The sequence below is a fragment of the Panthera pardus genome, unplaced genomic scaffold, assembly GCF_024362965.1.
Source record: "Panthera pardus isolate Hobbes unplaced genomic scaffold, ASM2436296v1 HiC_scaffold_4, whole genome shotgun sequence".
In the NCBI taxonomy this organism is placed as follows: Eukaryota; Metazoa; Chordata; class Mammalia; order Carnivora; family Felidae; genus Panthera; species Panthera pardus.
The window spans coordinates 7,208,212-7,224,875 of record NW_026526969.1 but is presented as its reverse complement, the minus strand read 5'-3'; the positions used below and the strand labels follow the sequence as shown (position 1 = coordinate 7,224,875).

The 16,664-nt window shown below is 56.4% G+C and overlaps 1 protein-coding gene across 1 annotated transcript; it reads right to left on the bottom strand.

Annotated features, from left to right (window-relative positions):
* Positions 1 to 11,710: 11,710 nt before the first annotated feature.
* On the bottom strand, positions 11,711 to 13,215 carry HSPB1 (heat shock protein family B (small) member 1). The gene is made up of 3 exons (XM_019421634.2): positions 12,724 to 13,215; positions 12,138 to 12,201; positions 11,711 to 12,031 (listed from the first exon to the last, which is right to left on the bottom strand). Exons 1-3 carry the CDS (start codon positions 13,085 to 13,087, stop codon positions 11,842 to 11,844), a joined length of 618 nt encoding a protein of 205 aa, XP_019277179.1. The 5' UTR covers positions 13,088 to 13,215; the 3' UTR covers positions 11,711 to 11,841.
* Positions 13,216 to 16,664: the final 3,449 nt, after the last annotated feature.

Sequence of the window (16,664 nt, the reverse complement as noted above, 5' to 3'; positions counted from 1 at the left end):
TTCTCCATTCCAAGGCTGGGGCGGAAGGGCTGTCAAACGAGATTTAGTGGCAGGGCACTTGAGTGTAGCAAGCGAGTTGCTGTTCGGTGCCAGTGCAGTTTTCCCGCACTCTATTTATGTGTAATTACCACACGCGTTGGCCTCTGCGCTGGTCAGCTGAGACTGCGTGTTGACCAACGCTGGCTGATCGGAGTGGCTGAGAGTGGCGGCCCCCTCCTGGGTGTACAGTTCTCCAAGCGTGGAAAAACAGCCTGCCGAAAACTAGCTGGGTAACACTTGTCTAATTCTCGGAGTTGACAGTAAGCGGTAACCCAGCCTAATCAGAACATTACAGTGTGGTATACCAGCTTGCTCGTTAGTCTGCTGGTTTGAATTTTACAGTTCTGGTATGGATTGGGATAAATGGTCGAATGGGAACGGCCACAAACCCTGCCTCTAATGAACCAGACACCTGTGGTCAGTGAGAGGGAGGGTAGGGGCAAGAGTGGCTGGGTCAAGGTGACAAGAGCCTTCAGTACCAGGTCAAGTTTGTTGGTATCTTGTGTTTGTACTTCATCCACACCTGGCAAGACAAACGGGCCAGGATTTCCCATTTTAAGTAGTACTCTGAGGTGGCATTCAATTATCCACCTGCAGGAGAGGAAAGTCAGGAATTTGGGGAGCATTAGCTGGTTTTGGGGGTTTTATATCAGTAGGTAGTGCAGGCACATGAAAGTACACCAGGGTGTAGTCTAAAACAGGCTTTTGTATTGTCTTTGAGCTAAGACTGGTTTTCCATTTTAAAAGGGTTGTAAAAAAAGTGCAAAGGGACAGTATATTGCCCACGAAACTTAAAATGTTTACCATCTGGCTAGCAGTTGGGTGACCCCTGGTTCATCAGTAACTCACTCTCCCACACCCTTTTCCCAGCCATCCGTTTCCTCCTCTTAGAGGTAAACCACTGTTCTCTATTCTTACCTGGCTCAGTTTGAGACAGTAGAGTTGACTCTGGCTTTGAGATGGAAGGATTTCTGCTTCCGAGCAGTGACTATTGGTCCAAAGAAGATTTTGCCTTGTGATTTTAAATACGGTTAATTGAAATCTGGTGATCTCAGTGAGTACTTCTTACTTGGATACTTTAACCGTGTTTAGGGGCACCTGAGTGGCTCAGTCGGTTAAGCATCCAACTCTTGATTTCGGCTGGGTCCTGATCGCAGGGTTTGTGAGTTTGAGCCCCACGTCAGGCTCCGCGCTAATAGCGTGGGGCCTGCCTGGGATTCTCTCCCTCTCTGCCCCTCCTCTGATCATGCCCTCTCATTCTCTCCCAAAATAAGTAACCTTGGGGGGAGGGGGGGGGGAATTACTCTAAAGATATAACTCCATTTAAATGGAGGTGGTGTTGGGTGGGGCACTGAACCTCCAGCATTTTGAGAAATTTCAGACAAAAAAGCTGAAAAGAATGGTATAACCAAATACCCACTGTATCTTGTGGAACTTTGAGAGTAATGACATTTACTCCCCATATTCATATTTCTCTCAAATATCAGGACATGCTCTCACATGGCTACCCCATTGTCATCACACCTAAGGAAATCAACAATTGCTAATGTCACCCCATATTCAGGTTTCCTTAAGTTATCCCCACAATGCCTTCCCCACCACCAGCTCGGATCTAATTAATTCATTAACTGGATTTCATTATTAGGTTTCTTTAGCCTCTATTCCTTCCACCTCTTTTCTTTTAGGATAATGACTTTTTCAAGAAACCAGGCATCTTCATGAGATGGGTCTTTTTTAGAGATTTCATTTAAGTAATCTCTACACCCATTGTGGGATTTCAGCTTACCACTCCCAACATCAAGAGCTCTGCTGATGGAGCCAGTCAGGTGCCCCTCAAGAGATGGTCTTATGGAATGTCCCACATTGCAGGTTTGTCCAGTTTCCTCCTGTGTCCTTTAACTTGTTCCCAGCCCTGTGTGGGCACTTGCCTTGCACAAGGGTTTTGCTTTGCCCCTCCGTCCAGTCTTCAATGGTTTACGTGAAATTAAATGGGAGCCTCATAGTGCTCTACTGAGAATCAGGTGATCTTAAGCAGTAGCCAGCACCAGGGCCTGAGAGGGAGTGCCTGCTGCCCAAGGGAACCTGAGTCTTCTAGGCTAGGATGTTTTGCCTCCTTTCAGCCCTCTCTTGCCTCCCCCAGATGGAGAAAGTCTTATGTAGGCACCCGGTCTCATTTTGACTTCGCAAGCCAGCACACATGCACCCCACAGGGTGAGTCCTGGCGGTCTGCAGTTCTCCCCCTATGCCTGGGGAAGGTGGCAAAACAGTGTCGCCCACCATGTTCCCAGGAGTTCTCGGGAACAGGCAGGCATGTCTGAGAGGCTGTCTTCATACTGAATGAATGTACATCAGAAGAATAAATCTAGACTCGTTTTAAACCAACCTTGGTATAAACTGGTTCTTCCTACAATGATGGACAAGTTCCCCTACTTACTGACTCTTAGGGACCAGGAAGAGACCTCAAACCCTTCTACCTCTTAGGCACTAAGCCCATACAGATTTTAGGGATGGGGTTTTGATAGCTGGTGGGTTCCTTAAAGCCTAGTGGGATTCTGGGTTCCATAAGGTTATCAAAGCATATTGCCTTCCAAAAGTCCTTGCCTCCCCAAATATGGAAGTATAAGGTCATCATGGTTTACAGGGTTTTTGCCTTCTCCATTTGCAAACTGCTTAGTCTTAAAAAGTCTAATTTTTAGGCTTTGCGCCCAGTGTGGGACTTGAACTCAGAATCCTGAGGTCAAGACCTGTGCTGAGATCAAGAGTTGGACGCTTAAACGGACTGAACCACCCAGGTGCCCCTGAAACATTTCTTTTGGGGAATGTTGTGGTCCCTCAGTGATGAGTTCCAAGATGCAGGGCATTGGATTGTAGGCAGACTGAGAGTGAAACATATTCTCTTGCCCGAAATTTGAAGATCGCCTTGAAAATAGAGACGAGAGATGTAGGAAATAATGGCTGGGTAGCCGGGTATAAAGGACGAGCAGCTTTTATGGCTGACTCATTTGGGGGGAGTCCCTTCCCATGCAGTCTCCGTAAATTCTGTCCAGATCCCCAACATCCAACCATCTACTACATCCCACTGCTGGGCAAAAGCAAAAGGAGCAATAATAATTGCTCCCCGAAGTATTCTTTAGCCTGGTGGGGACAGGGCCAAAATAAGCCTGCATAGCAGAAGTAAAAAAAAAAAACAAAAAAAAACAACCTTGGCCCATCCCTCACGGCTTCCCCCCAGAATTGACCAGCGACGAGTGGTCAGGCCGCTCTTGCACCATTACTTTGGGGTGCTGAATGGTTTGCTGGGCCCGGGGCGCGCGCGGCAGCGGGTTGGGGGCGGGAGGATTCGGCATCTACCTGGGCCCGGCCCCGCCTAAGCGCTGTCCCCAACTGGGCCCCGCCCGGCTCTGCAGCAGGTCCGCGTCTACGGAGCCCCACCCTCCCCGGGATTCCGCCAGGATCCCCCGGGTTCTGCTTCTTGCAAGCCTCTGCGACACCGAGGCTGGACCCAGACCTCTGGGCCGCCTCGGCGCCAACCCACGTAGGAGCTCCATCCTCCGGCTTCTCGGGTCGCCTCCCATCCCAGACACCCGGGCCCGCCAGGCCTCAGTTCTGCGCGGGCACACGGGCGAGGCCGCGTGAGTAAGCCGCACAGCCCCGCGCGCCCCCCGCAGGTGCTCGCCCCCACCACGGTCCCGCCGCGGGGCTAAGAACGAGCCCGCGCGCGCTGTCAAGAACTGAGGTGGGGAGGGGGAGGGCGTCTGACCAGCAGGAATCGCGAAGGTTCCAAGACCGGCCAGATACCCGGATGGGAGCTGGGCGGGACACGGCCCGCCTTCCAATCTCCGGCAGTGGCGAAAGCCAATCACGGGCCGGTCTGTCCCGCTCCTCCAATGGTCGGCCTGTTGCTAGCCCCGCTCCCCGATCTGCCCCCGCAGCTGCCCAGGTCCGATTCGCTCCCGACCCGGCGCCCCTCCCACTCGGTCCTCCCTCTTCCGCCCTCCCCCAGCCCGCCTCCACTCTCCTCGTGCGCGGTCGTCACCCAGAGAGCAGCCGGGTCTGGGCTGTGCGGGGCGTTCTGAGGCCGTGTAGGCGATTGGCCACGTCTCCGGGCCCTGTCCATTGCCGCGGTCGGTGGAGGGAGCGCGTTGGAGGGGACAGGGCCTCAGGCGTCAGCTTTCCCCCTGACCCCGTGCCTGCCCCTCAGTTTGTGAACGGCCGGCACGACCGCAGATGCCCTGTGCGGGTTTGCGGTGCTGTCTTACCTCCGTAGCCGTCATCCGGCGCCGGCCCCAGCGGGCCACGTTTCCCGCAGATTGCAGAGGAGGAAGCCGGGTTCGGCACAGCCGGCTCGACCCGCACAGCTGAAGAGAGGGCTCAGGGCTGGTGGCGACTTGGGTCTGGCACATGCTGGCCCCGTGGCCCCGTAACCTGGCGTCCGGATGCAACGAAGCCCCCCCTGCCTGTCTTTGGCGTTCAAGGCTTCTCCAGCCTCACCTGCCGCCCGCCTCACGTCACAGCCTCGTCCTCCTTCGGCCAGTGCTTGTTCCACCCCTGAAAAAGCCCTTTCTTTCCCAACGCCTTTAAAGAGAGACTCCCAACTTGGAACTGCGTGGTGGCCGCCCAGGGCCAGCCCCAGAATCGGACGTTGGAAAGGTTCAGGAGGGCACGCACCCCAATCTCCGCCCCAAACATCTCCCCAAGCAAAGAGCTAATTCAGCCTGAGGGCCTGGGAGGGGAGACGGCTGGGTCAGCTTCAGCGTGGCTGGCTACGGTTCTCGAAGGTGAAATTTCTGTCGCTCAGCCATGTCTGTCGTGTTCCAAAAGGAAGGGCTGTGTCAGTGGCAGAAAGCTTAGGAGGCCGGGCTTTGAATGCCCACCCTACCCCGTCCTAGCTGTGTGGTGTAATCTCTCAAGTCCCTTAGCCTTTCAGGCCGACAGTTTCCCGATCTGTAAAATGGGACTAATACAGTCCACCTCATAAAAATGCCTAGTGTGGCTGGGTGTCCAAGACTTGTATTTGTCCGTGTAGTCGGCTTCACTCTGCAGAGGAAGAAACCAAGACTTTGTAACTTGCCTGAGTTCCCACAGTTAGTATGTGGGCCCAATGAGGGGTTGACCCAGACAGTTTTGACGCAAGAGGCAGAAGTCGTAACCACAATCCTCTGCTGCCTCTCAGTGGCATGGGGTTGCTCCGAGGGTTTCCTAAGCTAAGCAGTGATTGACAGCTAGCAGGTGCCCAGTGCTTGCCAATTGTGATAAGAGAAATGGTGGCGAGTATCTATGCGGCAGGGCAGAGAAGGGGCCTCCAGGCCTTGGCTGCCAAACCCTGCAAAGGCAGAGAAAGGGGTGGCTGGGGGTGAGCTGGGTCCTCCAGACCAGAGCTTCTAGGAGGCTTGAGGGCTCTCAGAGACTGAGGCCCAGGGCAGAGAACAGGGCCAAAGGTACAGAAGGCGTGGAGCTGAGGGCGCCAGTCCCCTGCCCCATTTCTGCTCTGGGCCTGGCAGGACCTAGAACGAGGGCAGAGACTCCTGAGGGTTCTGGGGTAGGCGGTGTTGGCTCTCTGGGAGAGCACCAGGGGGCAGTCCTTGACTGTCCTCTCTGGGCCTGGAGGAGGGGAGGGTGAGGACGCCCAGCCCCAGAAGGTCCGGCAGGGGGCAGTCAGAGCCTGCCTTGCTTGGCACTTGGCTCTGTCCCCCCTCCCAGGTGGGGCCTAGGCTGGGCTTCCTTTCTGGAATTGGCCAGTACCACCAGCCCAAGGCCCCAGCTGGCAGGGCCTGCAGCATGCTTGGTGGGGATTGGTTTCTCCTCCTCCACAACCTCTCTTCTACCCAGGAGGCTCCAGGACCCCTGCTGAAAGATTGGCCTGTGGGGCCACGCCTAGGGTTCAAGGCTTTCTGGCTGCTCAGGCCTAGAGAAGGGGGTTTTCAGCAGGCCCACCGAGGGGATTGTAAAAAAGATAGCTTACCCACCAGGGCTCAGAGAGAGATGGGGGTGGAGTTCAGATGGGGAGGGGCTCAGAATGGAAGGGGGCATGATGAAGTGAGAAAGTACAGCGATGGAGGGTGGGGGTTCAGTGAAAATGTAAGAACTCTGAGAAAGGGGAGGAGGTTTGGAGAAGGGATTTGGGGGTGGGGAGGGATGCAGTGAGGGGTGGGTCTGAGTAAGGGGGGGGTGCAGTGAGAGAGACAGGGAAGGCCAGCAGGGCAGCAGAAGGTCGGAAGGGTCTGGGAGAGGGTGGGAGAATTCAGAGAGAGAGGGGGCTTAGGGGAGAGGGCTCACTGACCTCTCTGGTCATTCATTCACCTAAGTAAGTCCTCAATGTCCCTGTCCCATTGCCAGCCTGAATGAACACTCAGACTCAGCCATCCTGGAGGGACTTTCAGAAAACCTTTCAAACTATCTTGTGGAGGGGAAGGATGTGAGAAGGGAAGGGTTAGCCGGACCTGCCCTGGAGTCAGGGCCAAGACTGAAGGAAGGCCTTCCTTCCCCATGCCAGGCCTTGTTGGTCCTGCAGAGAGCTGTCCTTATATCCTTGGGCGCCCCTGGGACTTTGGCCTTCCTACCATTGTTAGGAGACCCTGGGCAGCTGCCAATCTTCACGATTCTCCCTTGATGCCCATTCTGCATAGGGCTGACAACACTGACAACCCAAGGCAAGAGGGGCCTCAGAGGTCACCCAGACTCTCAAAATGGAAACTGAGCCCAGAGCAGGGTGGGCCCCAGACCATATCTCCAACAGGGATGGAGCTGGCCTCAGCCCAGTGCTTTTTCCTGAACACAACTGCTTATGCCACCTCAATCCATTTTGTTTTTAAGTTTTATTTATTTAATCTCTACACCCAACTCGGGGCTCAAACTCACGGCCCCGAGATCAAGAGTCGCATGTTCCCTGGACTGAGCCAGCCAGGCGCCCCTCAATCCATTCTTTAATCCAAGCCTTCCTAGTAAATTCTGCCCTGTTTGGCCTAGGGGAAGGGGCGGAGGTAGACTTTCTTCCTCTGAGGCAGCCCCCTGGACCACTGGTGCCACATCTTGATCCAATTACTGCCACCATAGTCCGGACAGGGTGGTTATATCAGGCTGGTAGGTGTACAAGGCTGGAAGGAAGGGTGGCAGGGGCCATTATGCTACAGAGACTCCTCCCAGGGCTGGTGGGTTTCCCCAGGGTCCCCAGACGTGACCTTTTCTCTCTGGGTGTTGGGAGCCCTGGCTGGGCACTTGACTTTCCTTTGCCCTCAGTCTGCCCCTCGGAAGAGAAGGAGGTGACTGGCTGGCCAGGGCTCTTCTGCCCTCCATGCTCCTACATGAAACCATCCAGCGGTTCTGTTACTGATCTGAAGCTGTCCCTTCTTCACCAAGCCTGGGATTCCTGGCATTTTTCACGCTGCCAGCTCTCCCAGCACAAGGAATGGTTGGCAGAACTGTCTCGTGAGAAGCCCATGAGAACATGGCTCATCCTTGGGATACAGAGTGAGATGCACGCAGTGAAATCCAAAGTCACCTGGCCAGATGGAAGAAGGGAGGACCCAGAGCCCTTAGCTAAGAGGGTTGTGCTGGGGATGGAGATATTTCCTGCTCATGTGTGGGTCTCCCCCCATTTAACCCTGTGCTCCTCAGGACTGGCACACAGGAGCATTGTCTGGTGGACAGACAGTATATATTTTGGGGTGGGGGGCCACTTTCCTGGGAGGGCAGCATGGGAGGGGGAGTGGGGCTTAGCCCCCATTTCACTGGGTCTGAGCTGCCAGGCCCAGTGCCAGATTCTGGCTAAGACCAGCCTAGGCTTGCCCTCACCTATGCAGCTTCCTCCCTGCTTTGATCCTGAGCTGGCAGCTCACTGCTGCTGTGCAAGTCTGGGCCAGAGGCCAAGCCCTGAGCTCCAGAGCTGTCTCAGATTCCCAGGTCCCACCAATTGCATAGGGTGGTGGGGCAGGGTAGGGAGGTGTAGGGGAGTCCAAGGTAAAGTGAGCCAATAGGACCCTGACCAGCCTGAGCCCTGCCCTGTCTTAGGCTCTGCCAGGAGACTTTGGGTGGCTGCCAACAGACCAGTGGGTCCGGGGTCTCTATCAACCATGGGCCAGGCTCCGGTCCTGCCTTCTCCCTTCTCTGCCTGGTTGCCCCTTCCCCATCACACAGGTGCTCTGACCATGCCCTTTGGACCCAGCACTAGGGTCCTCTGCAGCCATTCTTCGGGCTTTTGCTTCCCACCCCAACGTCTCCATGGAGAAGTCTGTGCCTGGCAAACCCTGCCTGAGTCGATTTTGTAGCAAGGAAGATGATGCTATCTGGAAACAATTCATTCCCCAGCAGCAGAGGTCTGGGGGTCTGCCTGGACTTACGGAGACTGAGATCAGCAACCTGGGCAGGAAGCCACAAGAGTCAAGGGCTCAGAGCCTCAGCGGATCCCTTTCTTCCCTGCCCCCCACATCCCCACACTGCGGTCTGTTACCCCACACCACGGAGCCTGCTGCTGCCACATCCTGACATCTGTCCTCCTTTCCCTCTCCCCCTGGCGGGACCCATGCCCACTACACCTCAGCAGCACACTGTCCCCTGCCTTTTGACTGGTTCCTGCCAACCACTCTCCTCTAAGATCTGGACCCTTTTTCCTAAAGCAGGAATGCTTAGGGAACGCCTGGGTGGCTCAGTCTGTTAAGCGTCTGACTCTCGATCTCGGCTCTGATCATGATCTCAGTTTGTGAGATCGAACCCCATGTCTGCCTCTGTGCTGACAGCACGGAGCCTGCTTGGGATTCTCTCTCTCTCTCCTTCTGCCCCCACCCCGCTCTCTCTCTCTCTCAAAAGAAATAAAATAAACTTAAAAAAATAAATAAATAAAGCAGGATGTTTAAACCTCTCCACTGTGGTCGCCTACACTTAGCGTGGCCTTCAGGGCCCTCTGAGATGGGCCCCACTCACCTCCCTCACTTGCCCTCTTGCTCTCCTTCCTCCAGCCTGACCTTGCCAGTTTGCCAGCCCTGGCCTATGTGATTCCCCCTTGCCTATCCAAGGGTCACTTCTGGAAATCCCTTTTTCCTACTCCACTAAGACCCCACAGGATGTCCTGCCCCCCCACCCCCCACCCCATCTCTAACGGTATAATACTGCTTGTCACTGAGAGGTTTCCTCCATTTGGTCCCTTGAGCAGAGACTCAGACTGACTGGCTGGGTCCTATGCCCAGAGGCAGGGCCAACAGGGATGCAGATTTCACAACTGGGAGGGAGAGAGAAAAGGAGAGACCCAGGGATTGGCCTGGAACTGAGGATGGCTTGTGCACTCCACAGATCCTAGGGAGGCTGGAGCTGGTGAGAGGTGGCCACGGGGACTTGAGGTCCTCATTAGCCTGGAGCACAGAGCATTGCCTCTCAGGCACCCTTCTGCTGAGCAGTGGGGCCCTATTGCTAGCATTCATTGAATCAAGGCCAATGTCTGGAGTCTGCAGACCTGAAGGACATCCGAGGCTTTTAGAGAGGGCCCGACTGAAAATCAGGGAAAGGCCTGGAGAAGCTTGGAAATGCTCCTGGACCACAGCGGGTGTCCCAGTGCCCAGTGCCAGCCTGTCCCGGTGGAAACCTGCAGACATGAGCCAGCCAGTCTACCCAGGGGTGCTGGCCCAGACCCCATATCTGAGTGGTGGTGCTCTGGGCATAGGGCCAGCCCAGCCTCGGACTCCCCTCTTGCCTCTGCCCCATGGTGGCCCAGGCAGGCTACAGTTTTCCTTGTCTTCTACTTCGTTTCCTCTGGAAACTGGGGCCTGTTTCCTTTGCAGGAACTGAATCCCTTCCCGCCCACCTACCCTGTGCCCAGCTGTGTCCCAAGTGATGGCCTGAACCCTCAAGACCTCAAAGCTGCTGCCCTTGGACTCACTCCTGTGGTAGGCACTGACAGTCCCCTGAGCGCTGACCTCTACCTGCCCCAGGCCATGGCCTTGGACACTAGGATCCCTCAGCCCCTTCGAGCAGCCCTGGCCCCTAGGCTCACTGCATCCCCCTTCTGCTGTGGCCCCACCGAGCCTCTTTCGGTTGTACTTCAAGCTTGAAGCGTGGGACACTTCCATATGCCCTCCTCCTCTCCAGCCTTCCTGTCTGAGCTAATCTGCCCTCCCCTGCCTCAGGGCCACACTGATGTCCCTACCCCCCCCGCCCCAGGACTAGCCATGTGGACCCGGGCAAGTCCATTCACTTCTTTGAGGCTGGCGGCGCCCAGGTGGAAGGCAGGACCAGCCACACCTCTTGACGCGGGGATTGACGCGAGGATTACCTTGTCAAAGCTTGGCACCAGCTTTCCCACACTTCCAGTTCGCTGGCAGCCTTGCTCCCACTCTGACAAGACGTGAGGAGGCAGCCACACCCCTGGAGGCCAGGGCCATCCTGCTGCCAGCCAGATGGGAGCTGGCGAGCAGAGTGAGGGCGAGCCCCGGACGGGCTGATTCAGTTGGGACCACAGGAATGTGGACACGTCCAGGAGACACCTGAGATGCGGCATGCGTGTTGTCAGGGAGGAGGATGGCAGATTGAGGAGATAGGAGCTCAAGAAATGAATAGTGGTAGGGCTGGGTAGATGGGGCAGTGCCCTGGCCAACAGGCCCAGACCTGTGCTGCCAGCCGGGCCGGCACAATCCTCGTTCCATGTGTTTATTTATTTCCCTTGTTGGCTGCCCTCCAGGTCCAGCGAGGCCTTCAAAGCCAGGGACCCGCTTTGGCCTCCTGCCTGCTCCAGATTGTGGTATCCCAACAGGGAGCCCCGCACCAAGCAGTGGCAATTAAGGAGCTGCGCAGTGTTGAGGGTAACGCACTCGTGTGTATGTGTGCACGTGGCTGCTCTCACAGACCCCGGGCAAGTCGGGCTGTGGGCTCAGAATGTCACAGTGTCTTGCCGCAGCTTCAGGCTCCGTGACCTTGTAGGTGGAGATGGTGTGGGATCTCTCAAGTTCTCAGAGACTTCACCCTGGGCTCCCAAACCCCCATCTGCTCTGTTCCTCTCCCAGATCCCTCCGAACCCTTCTTGGGCCAGGTGAGATGAGAGGGTGGTGGGTAGGACGAGGGCCAAGGAGAGGACCCAGGTAGGTGTGACTCTTCCTACCTGGGCTCGTCAAGGCAGGCCCTTCCTGGAGTGCACGTCTTCCCTGTCAGGGTCTTTGCCTCTTTTCCATCAAAGCCTGGGCCGCACTGCCCTCACCGTCTGCAGAGCGCCCTTGACCTGAGAGCCCAGGCCTGCTTCCTGCATGCGTGGGCACTGGGGGATGGAAACTTCGACAAGGTCAACCTCCTCTCAGAAAGTCACCTGGAGTGCTACACCTCCCATACCTTCTACAAGGTCCTGCCCCTCCTGGGGAGAATAGTGAAGTCTCACTGAAGTCAGCAAGGGACTCCGAGCTCCCAAGAAGCTCCCCTCCCCCGGCCCTGCTCTGTCCCTCTGCACCTGACTGCAGCCTCTGAGTCCCTGACTGCCCAAGCCTGGACCTGGTTTCCCCCATCACAGCTGGTTACAATCATTTCTTCTCTCTTCGTGGACTCAGGGCCTAGCATGGGGCTCGGCACACAGGAGACCCTGGGCAAAAGTGATCAGTGTGTCAGCCAGCAAATGGCACGGAACCCCAGGCCATTAGAGAGGGCCCAACTGAAAATCAGGGAAAGGCCTGGAGAAGCTTGGATCTGAGGCAGAGGCAGAGGCTGGCAGTTGCTTCAAACTTTATTTGAGAAAAACAGAAGGTTAACGTATCAAAAGAGCATACAGGTTGGTGGGTGGGGATGGTCAGTGATGGCTACTGAGGCAGGGGGCAGTGGACAGCAGGGCTAAGGCCTTTACTTGGCTGCAGGCTGCTCCGACTTCCCAGCTTCTGGGCCCCCAAGCTGGGCACGTGCCTCGAAGGTGACAGGAATAGTGATTTCTGCCGACTGTGTGGCTGGCTTGGGCATGGGGGCCTCCACGGTGAGCGTGCCCTCAGGGGACAGGGAGGAGGAGACCAGAGTGGGGTCCACACCAGGGGGCAGCCTAGACAGACAGAGGAGGAAGACAAGAGTTACACCCCCATGCCTCACTGCCCCCCTCCGCCCCGCACCCCTCTTCCTGCCCCCCTCAATCTGGGGCCAAGACTCACGTGTATTTGCGAGTGAAGCACCGGGAGATGTAGCCGTGCTCATCCTGACGCTCTTCGTGTTTGCCTAGGGGGGAAGGAGGGGGGGAAGAGAAGGAGGTCAGAAGCTGCGGGGAGGGGCCCGCCCAAATCCACACATGCCCCAGTGAGTGGCCAGACTAAGCCCGAGGCCCTTCAGAAGCTTCTGGAAAGTTGGGTTCAAAGTAGGGTGGGGCTGGGCGCGGCGCCAAGGAAGCGCACACGCCCCCTCTGCGGACCCGGGCTTAGGGCAAGCAGCAGGGCCAGAGCCAGTCAGTCCCCTCTTCCCCCGGCCTGCGGGTGGCCCCGCGGAGATCTGGTCATTTGGGGGCGGGGCTGGAGGTCTCCTCCGGAAGGGGCCATTTCTTCCCTCAAATAGAGCACTTTTCGGGCCAGAAGGGCCCTGAGGAACACACGCAGTCCCCTTTCCAGAGCCGGAGCCGGAGCCTGGGGGCAGGGTGAGTCCCAAGTCTTCCGGGTCCCTTGGTGGAGTTTCCCTGCCCAGTTCCCCCGCGCCCACGGCTCAACCTCCCACCCCGCCCGCTTGGTCCCCGCAGGGCCGGGGGCTCACCGGTGATCTCCACCACGCCGTCCTTGGTCTTGACCGTCAGCTCCTCGGGGGCGAAGTGGTTGACGTCCAGGGACACGCGCCAGCGGTCGGCCGTCTGCCGGATCTCCGAGACGCCGCTGCTGAGCTGCCGGCTGAGCGCGCGGCTGTAGGCGGGCGCGGCCACCGCGGCGGGGCCCTCGACCGCGGGCAGCGGGCGCACGTAGCCCGGCCAGCCGCTGTGGCCCAACCACTGCGCCCACTCCTCGGGCAGCCGGGGCAGCCCGAAGGCCTGGTCGAAGAGGCGGCTGTGGGCCGGGTACCAGTCGCGGAAAGGGTCCCAGCTGGGGCTCCGCAGGAGCGAGAAGGGCACTCGGCGCTCGGTCATGTTGGCTCTGCTCCGCGCGTCTGGCTGAGGCTTGGAGAGAGAAGTGCGGAGCGGCGGCCCCGCGGCGCTTTTATGCGTCTCCAGCCGGGTATTTTTAGCAGGCGGTGTTTCAGGTCTCTATTAAAGGCAATGACGGGCTGGGGGCAGCCCCTCCCCCTGCATTCCTCCCCTGCACTCGGGGCGGGGGCGGGCCGAGGAAGGCCCTGCCCACATCTGGAACCTTCTGTTGTTTGACAAAACAAATGACTGGAGCACCGGTGCTGGTGCAGTGCCCGCTGCCGGACACTCGCGGGCCTGGACGGTAAAGCGCTGGGTGGCGCGGCTGGTGGTCAGTCCTATCCCTTTGCCCTGGAGGACAAAGCCCAGAGAGGCTGGGCTACTTGTCCCAGGCCACGGGTATCTAGAAGTGGCAGAGCCGGGATTTGAACCACAAGGTGTCTATGAAATAATGTCTTTAAAAGCAGCGTGGTGTCGTCGATGAGAGTGTGGGCTCTGGAGCCAGGCTGTCTGACTTCACATCCTGGGTCTGCCACTAACTGGGTGGATGTGCCCAAGTCAGACTCTGTGCCTCAGTTTCCCTATCTGGAAAATGGAGATGGTGATGATGATGATGATGATGATAAAAATGCTTACATCGTTGGGTTGATGTGAGAATTCAGCAACTTAAAGCAAGTAGAGATTTTAGGCCAGGGCCAGCGCCTGGTACCTGCTCATTGTTCATTGTTGTTATTTTATCTATCTGCAGTTAAAGGGGGGAAGAGGAAGGAGAGTGTGTTATGTATCTCTGTTGCAGAGGCAGTGACCCAGGTCGGAAACCCAGTGCTGACAGGGGGTCAGGAGGGAAGTTGTTGCAAATCCCCCCATATATCTTATTTTTCCTCGAGGAGCCCTGGACCGGGAACTTGAAAGGCAGTAACTCTGAATTTAGCCTGGGCTTTGCTGTTGACTTACTGTGATTTGGGGCAAGTCCCCTCCTTTCTCCAGACCTCAGTTTCCTTTTTTGTAGATTATTATCTCAAAGTCCCTTTTGTTTATGATTCCCACAGGACCAAGGGAGGGAGAGCGCTAGGCGGTACATTTCTCTCAAACTTGCTTGGAGCCTGAGGCCTGCCCTTGGGCCCCTACCTCCTGTCTGACCACCTGTGAGATCCAGGCCCCCACCTCCCACCTCTGGGAGACGGTGCTGCACCTAGGCTCCTGCCATAATCCTGACATTCCCTGTCTCCTGCTTTCATAGGCATGACCCCCCTCCATTCTTTCTCCTGATTTATACCCTATTATCCCTCCTTTTTATTTTTTTAATGTTTGTTTATTTTGAGAGAGGGAGAGAGAATAAGCAGGGGAGGGGCAGAGAGAGAATCCCAAGCAGGCTCCATGCTGTCAGTGCAGAGCCCGACTCGGGGCTCAAACCCACAAACCATGAGACCATGACCTGAGCTGAGATCAAGAGTCAGATGCTTAACTGACTCAGCCACCCAGGTGCCCCTATCCCTCCTTTTTAGATGAGGAAACTGGAGTTCAAAGAGATATAGTGACTGGCGTACTGTCTCCTGTGAGACACTAGCACAGTGAGCCTCTTGCCTCTCTAGTGCCCTAGCTCTTACCCTTGTGAGGCTCCTGCTTTGGAGTCCTCCACTTCTGCTCTTTAGGAGGCCCACTCTGCTTAATGCCCCTTTCCCAGGGCTGTGCTGAGGCTGAACCCCAACCAGTTTTACAGGGAGCCCTGTAGATACCTGAGAAACTAGAAGCCAGACTCCAGCCACTCGCTTTAATGAGCTCAGGGTAGCAACAAATCTCATGCCTTCTCTGTGTCTGTTTCCTCTTCAGGAGAGAGCTCCTGGATGCTTTTCTTTCTTTCTTTCTTTCTTTCTTTCTTTCTTTCTTTCTTTCTTTCTTTCTTTCTTTCTTTCCTTCTTCCTTCCTTCCTTCCTTCCTTCCTTCCTTCCTTCCTTCCTTCCTTTCCTTCTTTTCTTTCTTTCTTTCCTTCTTTCTTTCTTTCTTCCTTCCTTCCTTCTTTCCTTCCTTCCTTCCTTCCTTCCTTCCTTTCCTTCTTTTCTTTCTTTCTTTCTTTCTTTCTTTCTTTCTTTCTTTCTTTCTTTCTTCCTTTTCCATCTCCTCCCCATCTAGGAAGAGCAGGGGCCAGGGCATGAGTCTGAGGTTGTTCTGGTCACCTCTGAGCTCCTGGGACTTTTGTGGGCCAAGGGTACAAGATAGATGGAACCCCTGTTTCTGTTCCACCTCCCTTGCTGGGTCATGTCATGGGCCCAGTGGGTCTCCTTTGGGAGCTACTGGCTGCCCCCCCCCCCCCCCCCGGCCCACAAGGGTTTCAGCTTTAGCGAGCCCCAGGCCTTCACTCCCTGGCACTCCCAGGCCCACCCATCCCAAGCTCTGTAAAGTGGAGGTGAGGTCAGGAGCCAGGGAGGGCCCTTGTCCGCCCCTGCTTGCCCACCTTGGCCCAGACTGGAGCCCAGGAGCCCCACCCTACAGGGAGCTGTCAGATGTGGTCATGGATGCTTTCAAGTGTGGTCCTGCCCGGCCCAGCCACGTTCTGGGTGGGGGCTGCTGGGCTGCCTCCCTGCCAACACTTTGTAGACAGAAGCTCCCTTCGTAGCTCCCTGCATCTTGCCCGAAGCCAGGGTGGGGAGGGTCCATTCCTGTTGCCCCAGCCAGGGAAGTTGTGTAAGCCAGGGCCCAACAGTTCCTAGCACCCTGCCCATGGTGGGTGGGGGAGGGCAGGTCTGAGAGTTCATATCAATCTTCAGCGGGTCAGTTCTTGAGGGACCCTGCCAATCACAAGGGAAGGGACGTGGGTGGCTCTGGGTGGTGGTAAGGGGGTGGAGTGGGGGACAAACTGGGTTTTGGAGTCAGACAAGCCTGGGCTTGAATCTGGGTGCTGCTGTTCACTGGCCTGGTGACCTCTCTGAGCCCGCCGACCCCATCTGCAAAGCGTCGGCAATAATAAGGCACCCGCGTTGCCGGGCGGTGGTGAATCTCAAATGTAGTAATGTATGGAAAGTGCCTGGCGCTCAGTAAGTGCTCATTGTTTTTAAGGAAAGAGGTCCTTTCATTTTGGATACTGAGATTTAGGCTAATGTGAATTACCCAGTTGTATGCATTCTAGAGCAGGTCCAAGTATCTTATCAAAGTCTCCTTTCTGAGATGAGAAAACGGAGTTAGAATTGCCCCAAGGTCACAAAGCTGGTAAGGGGGCGGGACGGGGTGGTGGGGGAGTGGATTGGAACTCAAGCCTCCTGACTGAGGGGAGAGACTTTCCGAGCTGTCCAGGGAGGGCTGTGGTCTGTGAGCTTGTGGGTGCAGGGGGAGGTGTGCAGCCAAGGGGGAGGGAAGGTCGGGCCAGCCTCTCTCGAGTCCCTTGCCGCCCTGACCAGGCCCCCTTTCGGGAGGTCACACCGTTATTCCCTGGGCACAGGGCAAGGGAAGCAAAGGCTGAATGTCAGCCCCTACTTGTCTACCTGCCCAAATATTCTTTGACAATCTTCTACTGTATCATTCTGGGCACTGAGCTGCCAGGGCTAGGCTTTCTGGGATTAAGAGGACAACTCCACCCCCAGAGATT